Here is an 11,545-nt window from a genome sequence, read left to right on the forward strand (position 1 = left end):
GATTGGGGTAGTTAGAATTATGGAATAAGTCACAGAAGTTCCGTAGGTGGTATAGGAATTCTCCATTTACCTGTAAAACTACACAAAAGCATAGATTACTTTAGTAAGTCTTTTGTTACCAATTAAATATTCACAAATGCATTCTCTTAAACACCTAAATTAAAAAATCATATTGCTTCACCCAGACTGTACTTGAAATATGTCTGTCAAATTATCTTTAATATATCTTTAAGATACAACCATAAAACATGGTTCTATTTTAATTTTTTTTATTATTTTTATAAAATAAATTCAAATTTCAATATTATTACTTGTGCTTCATATATATTTTTATTATTACATTACAATTTGTTTGTAAACAATTGAAATAAACAAACTACATTCGCCGGTAAAAACTTAAGAGATCTATAAATTCTTACCTCACATTTCTCTTCGAAGTTCTAAAAATAAATTTAAAAAAATATACACACCACATCAGAAGAAAATTGAAATTTCCTTCAGTTCTGTTGCAGTTTTCTACACGAAACGTTCTAAAAATAAAGTTTTCATATATTGAAAAATAATTAATTACAATTAAAAATTTTTTATTTATATAAAATAAACTAAAAATGGGTTTAACTGAAAAATCTGGATTCTTCCCCGATTATTATCTCAACCTAAAGAACTCAAATTTATCAAGTTTTGATAAAGAAATTGAAAAGATTGCGGAATGTCACAATGATGTCGAGCGCATGGCTTTTGTTGATCAATTGACATTTGTGAAAGAACGTGATGATGATCTACGAGTACGACGTGAATATAATGGAAAGGATAGTGCTATTGCGGCTGATCTAAAAGAAAAAGGTAATTCAGCTTTTAAAGCTAAAAAATGGTTGGAAGCTATGATGTTGTATACCAAAAGCTATGTTGCGGTGCCACAGGAGAAAGGTAATACCCATACATATTTGTTACATATAGGTACAGCTATATATAATATATATCTTGTCATTATATCTATTGATTTAAAACTGTAGCAATTGATAAAGCAATAGCATTGGCCAATCGTTCGGCAACATTGTACCACATGAAGAAATATGATGAGAGCCTGATTGATATAAAGAGATCAATGGAACTAGGCTATCCAAAAGATTTGCTTTATAAATTATACGAGCGACAAGCACGTTGTTATATGGCTAAAATGAACTATCCCTGTACGATTGCTGCTTTCAAGTAAGTGCATAAAATACAAGTAAATATAATATATAATGTTTCATTTGCGCACTGTTTCTTTTTGAAGGAAATGCATAACGGCGTTGGATGATTCCAATCTACCAAGTGACAAGCGTGGAAAAATGAATTTGGATGCTATGACTATGATTAAAATGTTAGAAAGAGATAATCGCACTGCTAAACAAGCTGAGAAACAAAAGAAAATGGGTGAAGTCAAACTTTCTTTAGCTTTACCAGCAGAGAAAGAATTTATTAGTTCCACAGTTCGCTTTGATCAGAATAGAGAAGAAGGACGTTTTGCACGTGCTAATGCGGATATAAAAGTGGGGGAAGAAATTCTTGTAGAGAAACCATTCGTAGCGGTGCTTCTAGAGAAATATGCAAAAACGCATTGTGAAAACTGTTTTTCACGGTAAATAAAAGATTTGACAATATATTGACAACATATTTCAATTTATTTTCTTTTAAAATAGTACTGCTATACCCGTTGCTTGTCCTAAATGTGCTGATGTTATATATTGCTCAGAGGAGTGTCAGACTCATGCTTCAAAAACATATCATAAATATGAGTGTGGAATATTACCTTTAATATGGCGTTCTGGTGCATCCATTAACTGTCATATGGCATTACGTATTTTTGCTAGTAAGTCTGTGGATTATTTTCTTAAAATAAAGGATGACGTTAATAAGCAGTTTACGATACAGGAAATTCAAAAGTAAGGATGTAAAAAAAAATTATAAAATTATTACTTACTTTATTTGTTTTTCAGACTTCCTAAAGACGATTTTCATCGCATATCACATTTAGTTCGTCATGAAGATACTCGTACATCATCGAATTTCTTTCAACATGCATTGATGGCACGTTTCCTCACCAAATGTCTACAAGAAAGCGGTTACTTTGAAGAGAAGGCTAGTCAACGTAATATTTTGGATATTAGTGGACTTTTGCTTTATACGCTTCAGCTTCTACAATACAATACACACGAAGTGGCAGAACTCCACAAATACCAATCAGATGGCAATGAAAAGACTATATTTATTGGTGGCGCACTGTATCCAAATTTAGCACTTTTCAATCATTCTTGTGATCCTGGTATTGTAAGGTGACAAACTTAATAAGAATATAAAATAATATTATTAACGAAATCATCTTTATAAACAAATTTAGATTTTTCCGTGGCAACACAATACACGTCAATACAATTCGTCCAATTGAAGCTGGTCTGCCCATATCAGAAAATTATGGTCCTATGTATACACAAGAATCGCGTGAAGAACGACAATCTAAACTTAAAGATCTATATTGTTTCGATTGTAGTTGTGATGCTTGCTTAGAGAACTGGCCAACTTTTGAAAACTTACCCACTGATGTTATACGTTTCCGTTGCGATGCACCTAATACATGTACCTCAATTATTGAGGTCCCAGCAACATGTAATGATTTTATGGTTAAGTGCGTTACTTGTGGTGAATGTACAAATATATTCAAAGGCCTTAAGGTTATGCAGGTGAGAAAATAATATATATTATTTAATATGTATTATAATGATAATATTATAATGTATGAAATATTTTTAGGATACTGAAATGATGACACGTACCGCAAAACGTCTTTATGATACTGGTGAATATTCAAAGGCTTTAAATAAATATATCGATTTATTGAAAATAATGTATGAAGTTTTGGCACCACCATTTCCTGATTTTTGTCAGTGTCAACAAAGTCTTAAAGATTGTTTTTTGCATTTTGGAAATTTCTATAATTTGGACTAAATATTTACAAATATGAATGATCTATATTGTAATTATGTTTTATTATTTTGATTTTTATAACTTATGTTAATTATTTGATTTTGAAAATTTGTTAATAATAATAATTATCATAATCATAATAATAATTATTATCTAAATATTCCTCTGATGATTTCATTGAATACTCATTGTGATGACAACTTGGCCTATAGCCTGTACAAGCGTTACAACAACGATATGTGGTCATATAGTTCGATACTGAAATTAAATAATTAAGAAAATGCAAAATATATTATCAATTTATTTATTGAATTTAATAGTTAATAATAAATATTAATAATTTAATAATTTCAAGACCACTGATGATGGGTATTTGGCAATACTCGAAACAGCTGTGTGGTCATCCAAAAATTCAATTAGTTAAAATAATATAAAAATAATTTATATTGTTTTAGTTCACTACTTTTCGGAACCTCTCTATCTAATATTTAGTTAATAAAGGTTTAATAAACAATTTCTCTATTGCTGTGATGGGTATGATTTTGATATCTCTTAATGAAATTAATAGTGAAATAAATTTCAAAATAATGTTGTCTGTCGGTATAGAATAGAAAAAATTTACTGCCGGTAATAATCATACATGAATCATTTAACTCGAACACTACCAAATTCATTTGATTGAGTAATCGTGGTATTACGATAGCCTGCAAATACTCAGGCTATTTTATTAGTTTATGCTGTAGTCATTTACAAAAAATAGGCAAAATAGAAAACTTTAGCGCAAATTTTCTGCTCTTGTTTTACTCTCTTAAGAAAAAGTGTAAAATGTTAAACTTATTGGTTTTTTTTTTTGAAATTAGCATATACTACAGTTCCAAGCTACAGTTAGCAAAAATCTTATATTGTAGTTCTTTTATTAATGGTGAACTGATGGAGAAAAAGTGCGATGTAGCTATCTGCTGCGAACTCTCTTTTCTGGAGTGTGTAAAATGTCAGCTTGCATTTCTGTAGCCAGTAGTAAGCCAAGATACATTAAAGGTATTCCCTCTGTCTTGCAAACTCATAAGCTTCAAAGTTTCTTGCAGCTGTTTCCAATCTTGCCATATCTAAACCCATGTATATATGCTTGTAACGAAACAAAAAAGGGAAAAACAGCTGTTTTAATATCTCCAAAAACAGCTGTCTCATTTTGATGTTGCAATTCTGCAATACTCGCACTCTTGCAATTTTAGTATACCATTCTTGTATTTCGTGTACCTTGCATTGACTTTGCAGGACAGAATTTTTATTAAGTAGGAATTTAGTATTTAAGAGGAGTGTTATAAGGGGTAAAGATTGATCTTCAAACCGAAAACAAATTCTTTTAAATATATTAAAGCATTATAACGTAGAAATCTAAAGACACAATGTGAATTTTCAAGTTTTCCAAGTTGTTTTGAACTGTACTCTTTCCCCGTCTCCCTTTTGACTAACACTTTTTAAAAAAATATTTTTATAAGTACATTTTATATGCTCCTTAGCGAAACCCTGTCAATGCCAATGCTTCAGTTTATAATAACAAAATCTATCTGAACCGTGATGAACTGATTATGTCATTTTATATAATAACATACTGATATTATTATTAATATTACAGACTAATTTTAATTTATTTTTGTTTATAAATTTATTATAATAAATAATTATATAATGCACAGAAATACGAGGGTGGTTTGATAAGTCAGTGACGTTTTGAATTTCCCGCGCAGTTACTCCAAATACAGCAGTGCTGCCGTTACGTGTAATCTACTAGTGGGCAACTGAGCGGTAAGAGATTTGAGTCGAATGAAGAAGTCATTACCAAAACAAACGCGTATTTTGAGAGCTTTGAGAAAACCTATTATTTGGAGAGAATAAGATAATGAGAAAAACACTGGACTAAATGTATCGAGCTAAAAGGTGATTATGAAGAAAAATAAAATGTTTATTTGCCGACTTATCAAACCGCCCTCGTATGATCACTCATTCACATGGGAGCGATAAGAAAACAGAATACAAATTAATTCTATACAAACAATATATATAATATGAAAGTTTATAAAGATGCATGGAAATTTTCCGTTTCTATACCTCATCTCACCTATTTATTATTTATTGATAGATTACGAAAAGTAGTTGGGGATTTTCACAGATGTTAAAAATATTTTCTTATTATTACAATTTTTTTACTTTCAGTATGACCCCAATTTAACCTCATTTAATTTCCGGGATTTAACACTGGAAAAACTAATACAGCTGTAAACATTCTAACATGTACATTCTATACCAGCAAAATAGTACGGCAGAGATCATAACAAATTCTAAGCTAATTGATTGTGGTGGAATATCTTCACTTCAAATATTATAAATCTCTTTATTTACTTGTAGTGCATACTTCCATTATTCTATGGTAGAATTGTAGATTGGGTTAAATTGGGTTAATGTGACAGCCTTGTGCACCAAAGGAAACTTCAGCAAAAATAATGGACTAATGAACAAATTTTACCCTATAAAATATTCACTTATAAGTAATTAATTTGACAGCTGTCAAAAAAGCAAAAAATGGAAAGAAGAACTATAATACGAAAAGAAAGAAAAACGCCATAATATTCGTGCCGAAACTAATATTTTTTGTTTCTAAAGTATAACTTATTTATATCACTATAAAAGGGTATTGATCCTTATCTTTCCTAACCTTTAACACATGTTAATAGCAGTCTTCAGAATTCATAAAAACTATAATCACTCATAAAAATTTCTTTAATATTTTATGTCAATACATACCACTACAAATCCATCTCATTAAACTGTACCCACTTTGTGAGTTACAATCGCAGTTAAAGTTAAAAATGTTCCACTGTGGATCACTTCCCCATCTTGGCTTTGGAGTGGTTTTCTTAGTCATAGGTTCTCTCCAGTATGGAATATAAGTAGAAGTTCTCCATGTTGGCTGTGTAGTTGGTTTCAGATCATAATAAGTAGTTTTTGTGGTTGGTGCACTTGTGGTTGTTATTATTGGCTTATTCGTTGTCCTTCCTGGAAAAGGTGATAACCAGTCTGGTTCAAAATCCTGTGCTGAATTTATTTGTAGCACGACGATAATAATGGTTAATTTAAAAAATATTTTTAGCTACAAATTAAATTTTTACTAAATACATTTTTAAATAATATATTCGCATTACTTTTACCATTTTTACACTTTTTAAGGAATAATTTTAAAATTAATATTTTTGTGTTCTTGTTTATCACCGTCGTATACACTTTTATTAACTAAAAGCTTACAATATTTTCAGGCATTGCTTTAGTTAGAATATACTAAAATTAAGAAAATTGCAAGATATTATTGAGACTTTACTCTGGTAATGTAGACTTTGACTAATGTGAGTGAGTAATACTTGATAAAATGTCACTTCCGAGTACATCTCAACAACAATTCCCATTAACTAAATAATTCTTGCTTGACTCAACCAATTAAATAAATACATAAATAAATAAATATACACATCTGTTATTATTTTTTAATAATACAAACAATTTGCGTTTAAATTACTTCTGCTTCATTTTTTAAATGCATTCACAAAGATTATTGTATATATATTAGATAATTAAAAAAAAAACGAGTCAACTCAAGTGTTGACTGATTATTTTAATAAGTTTGTATACTGATTTGCTTTTTAAATATTAAAATATATTTCCTTTTATTACAATAACCTGTTGATTATATAGTCGTGACTATAAATATTACCTAATTCATGACCCATTTATTAATCATAATTTTATTATGACAATTTTTTATGTAATTAATTTTTTCTCGACTATAGGTAATTAATTTTACATTGTGGTTCTGTAATAGTTTGTTGGTAATTTGATAATAATTATAAAATTATTAATTATTTTATAATAAAAAATAAAATTTAATATTAATATATTAATTCAATTATTTATTTATAATTCATAAAAATAGTTCTTAACCGCAAATTGCTGATGTGAAATCTGTAAAGTCCTCTGGAGGTGTTAATACATATTATTGGCAGGCAAGCAATTAAGATACTCTATATAAGATGTAAAGTTATTGGAAACATTTTATTTTTCGAAGTGTTTTTTTATAAAACCTTACTTACTTTTCAATAAAAATTTTATTAAAAACACTTTTGCATTAATTTCAACTGCAATTTTTCTATTTGAGATAATTAATTTTTACATCTGGTATTGTTAATATTTTACTCTCCGATGATCACAAATTTTCTTGATAAGCTTGCAGTTGTTTTTGCTTCGTAGATCTCAAAACACATTTTTAAAGCGTTTACTTAATTACTGATATTGAAGGTATTCGCCATCAATACATAAAATAGGTGACCATCCTTATCACAAAAAGTATTTAAAATATAAATGTACTTTAAATTTTTCATTTTATATATTAATTTAAGCTAAAGTAATGTAATGTGGTACTCTAGATATCTATTTTACCAATAAATGCTATTATAATATTAAAATTCCTATTTAAGGGACTTCCCTTAACGTATCTTCATCCACAAATAATTATTAATATATTGTACTGATTTAAGTGAAATGTGTTTTCAAAACTAATATTTATTTATAATTTTTTAGATAAAAATATGTGTATTTGTTGTTAAACAACAACACTGTTTTCTTTATTTTAGGAAAGGAGTCAAAAAATTCAGACATAATGAAGGTCATGCAGTTAGTCAAAGGGGGCATTGATTTTTCCCCTTAATCACGATTATTCAAAGGACTATATGTTTACATTTATCTTATTACTACAAATGCATGGTGACATGATAAATTGGTAAAGAAAAGTATTGCCCATCTCGCATCTGGCATCACCCTGAAGTTAATTTCTGTTTTTGCCTAATGACATAAACGATTAATGAAATAAAGATAAAATTAGTCATTACAAAGCTAAAATACTTCCTTTGATATGATTCTTTATTTTAAAAATATAATAAATTATTTTATAAATACAATAAATTCGAAACATCTTAAATATAACTATAACAGAAGTATCCGACACGATTTATTCGATTTTACAGTTAACTTTGCATTTACTTACCTTGATACGTTAGCACACATCGAAAGAATTAAAGGACAAAAAAGTAAGAAATAAAAGTGTCAATAAAAAGCGATTTTTATAGAAAACTATTTATAAAAGCATTTGTTATAATAATTTGTTACCGGGTTAATTGGTCAAATTTTAATATAAATAAAAAGACAACTAATTTATTATTTATATTTAAAAATCGTTTATATTTTATTTCCGATATTTCGACTATCTTCGATAGTCATCTTCAGGGAAAACTACACAAAATATAGGATGTTCACATTTTTATAGCGGATTATAAAGAAAAATCATGCAATAAATACAATAATAATGATGACAACAAGAGAAAAAACAACAATAAAAATACAAAAGAAAAATTAAAATTATAAAAAAAAATTTATAAAAAAAAACAAAAAAAAAAAGCATTTGTGATATGATAATGAAGTATATTATTCCTATCAAGCAATAAGAAAAACAATACCTTTAAAGCGGAAATAGGCAGTTCATAGCATTTTTTGAAATATTGTTTTTGTAATACTCTCTGCTAAACACCTCTGTACAACTGCCTTCCTCTTCTTCTTTATTATAGGATTAAATTCTGTTTTGTTACAACAGTTGCATTGGATATATTTATGTGAAATTTTGACATATCAAAATATTATTGGTATTCTGTTTGTGTAGATTCAGAAGTCCAGCATTCAAGCCATATCCACGGTTGTCGACCGAGTAATCTCGCGACAGGTTTCTCTACCATTGCAATCTTGGCTAGGCGATGATCGGTGGTTTTTATATCGGCTCTTGTCTCAATGGCATACGTCGATGTAGGTCCGATGCCATATAGTATCTCTAAGACAACCTGCTACGCGAGCCGCTTTCTTTGTTTGGGCGATAGCATTGCATAAGCTACTAAGAAATAATACTAATAGCTTTTCTTCATATTTTTGACCCGGTAAGCAATATTTCTGGATTGAACTATTAATAAAAATATTATTAATAATGTTTATTTCGATTTTATTATTTAATAAAAATTTATTTAATTTAAACCATCTTTTTCACAGTTAAATAGCAAAGAAGTGGCATTGTTGATTAAAGCTGCATGACTTTTATTATGTTAATAGGCCTATATATTAAAAAAAAATAAATAATTTAAAAAAGAAATTAAATTAAAAAAAATAATTAAAAAAAATTAAAAAAAAAATTACATTTAAAAAATAATTTATTTTTTAAAAAAAATTTAACAATTTTTAAAAAAATTAATATTTTAAAAATTTTAAAATACTTTTTATTTGTTGTGTACTTTTAAGCTTTATGAAATAAAAATATTTATGTAATAAGTGAAGCATATTTTTTTCAGGTACAGAAATTTCATAAGAAACAAGTGCATACTTGCGTTGTTATCATAAAAAGAATTGAATAGTATTTTTTTTGAAACGAAACTACATTGAATTAGCAAATAATCGTATTTAAAGGGATTTAGCAATAATAATGTAATGAAACCTCTTATCAACATTAAACTAGATTTTCAAAACTAAATATCGCAAGTACCGATATATCAGTGCGGTCCAGAAACCAAAAACTGGAATAGTCAAAGAACTTCACCCGCAATATAAATTGAAAAAAATCTATCTTTAAATAAAAATAGTTAATATCTAATAAAAATTATATAGATCAAAAAACCGTGTAACTAAAAAAAACTTTTACTTGACTCGAATAAAATAATAAATATATTTATTAACTTGTAAGTCACACGTTCTAGAAAACTTGTGGTGATTCTTTTTTAGCGGATAGGAATATTAATAGAGACTTTTCCTTTTAAAAATAAAAAATGTCTATATAACATTTTGGATTTAAGGGATTTATGTTGTTAATAGTTAATTCGCAGTGTTTCCATAAAATTTATGAAATTAGAATTCTTTTTCTAATTTCGAATTTATAAAATTACACTAAAGACCCTCTGATTATAACTAAAGTATCAATAACAATTTTCATAATTTTCGGACTTATTATTATTTATTATTAAAGTTTTGCTGCGAAATCGCCCAACAGCCAGTACTAAAGCTAGAAGAGTCATATTGTACCAATTTTACTATTGATTACACAAAAGCTTTTAAAGCTTCGTGAACAAAGTCCAAAATAAATCTACAGAAGAGCTCTTAATCTATTCTGGTGACAGAAATTTCATATGAAACAAGTTCCTTCTGTGCGTTGTTAAAGCTGGGCAGTCACAAAGAATATGCATAGTAGTTTCCTTATCCTTGAGGCATAAACTGCATTTCGAATTAGCAAATAATCGTATTTTATAAAGGGGTATTTTCAGGCCATAATGACCTGTAATGAAACCTCTTATCAACCTTAAATTATATTTTGAAAATTTAAGAATTTTTTTGTAGGAGTACGGTTTTATCAGTGCTTTGCTTTATCTATGACCTGGGAAGTCGTCCCAGTACTTCAGCCGCACATATGATTTTTGCTCTCCTCTCCTATGTTTAAGTTTCGGACTTATTTGTTAATCTAGTAAAAAATTGCTGTTGATGTTTTTTCCTTAGTAGCTGAAAATTGAAACTTTTACATTGCACTCTGAATAAAATAAATCAAATATATGTCATATTATTTTAATAATTTTTCAATTTTCGAGATGAAGTCATAACTTCGCGGTGAATGAATATTGTGATATAGTGAAATCTGTTTTAAACACACACTTAAATGGGATTGGAAGAATCTTAGGTTGCTTACAAAGTCATCAAATAGGTTCAGAAAATTATATTATTTCTTTTTCCTGTTATTATGGTTATATGTATAAATATAGATATATAATAAATATATGCATAGTGTCTGTCCAATAATGAAGTATATTTATTTTCCATTAGATTCCATTATTGATCGTTTGCAGCAATAATCAGAATTATATATAAGTAATTTATCATCTTTTGTTTTTTTTTAACGAATAACCAATAATGGTTATTTTCAATTAATATATAAATGGAATAATGAGGGTCTTCACTTAACAACACTAGATGGTTTATTTTTTTTTTTTAATTATTTGGTTGCATTCATACTTAGATGAAGAAATTATATATGTACTTAAATTGTTTTAAGTTAATAAGAATTCCTAAGACTATTAAAAATACGTTGAAAAACGTGTAGATCTAAAACTTTTAAAAACGAGGTTAGAGTATGTATTATATCCACATATATTTATTTTTGGTTATATTGTATATTTTAATATTTTAGAAAAAATATTCATATTTTATTTGATTGCAATTGATTTCTATAGGTAATTAGATAATTGTTCACTAAATTAATAATAATACATACTTATAATTACTTAAAGCAAATTATTTAGAGTATACAATTCTACGTCGTAGGTCTAAATCATCGAACCTTTTGAAATTTTTCACTGACTGGATAATTTTACAAGATAACCAACCACTGTATTGCATATTCATCCTTTTCATTTTATTTTTGGTTCACAAATTACTCACCTTATATAAAATATTCAGAGTT

At 27.7% G+C, this 11,545-nt stretch overlaps 2 protein-coding genes across 2 annotated transcripts; one reads left to right on the top strand and one right to left on the bottom strand.

The window, feature by feature from the left end:
• Positions 1-608: 608 nt before the first annotated feature.
• LOC119685637 (SET and MYND domain-containing protein 4-like) lies at positions 609-2,992 on the top strand. Its single transcript, XM_038099981.1, has 7 exons — positions 609-927; positions 1,014-1,209; positions 1,277-1,621; positions 1,683-1,925; positions 1,980-2,315; positions 2,381-2,720; positions 2,791-2,992. Exons 1-7 carry the CDS (start codon positions 609-611, stop codon positions 2,983-2,985), a joined length of 1,974 nt encoding a protein of 657 aa, XP_037955909.1. The 3' UTR covers positions 2,986-2,992.
• A 64-nt stretch (positions 2,993-3,056) lies between these two features.
• Positions 3,057-6,395, bottom strand: LOC119683274. The gene is made up of 3 exons (XM_038096915.1): positions 6,171-6,395; positions 5,767-6,112; positions 3,057-3,222 (listed from the first exon to the last, which is right to left on the bottom strand). The coding sequence occupies exons 1-3, from the start codon at positions 6,171-6,173 to the stop codon at positions 3,077-3,079; spliced, it is 495 nt and encodes a 164-aa protein (XP_037952843.1). The 5' UTR covers positions 6,174-6,395; the 3' UTR covers positions 3,057-3,076.
• Between the last annotated feature and the right edge of the window lie 5,150 nt (positions 6,396-11,545).

Source organism: Teleopsis dalmanni, chromosome 2 (genome assembly GCF_002237135.1).
Source record: "Teleopsis dalmanni isolate 2A chromosome 2, ASM223713v2, whole genome shotgun sequence".
In the NCBI taxonomy this organism is placed as follows: domain Eukaryota; kingdom Metazoa; phylum Arthropoda; class Insecta; order Diptera; family Diopsidae; genus Teleopsis; species Teleopsis dalmanni.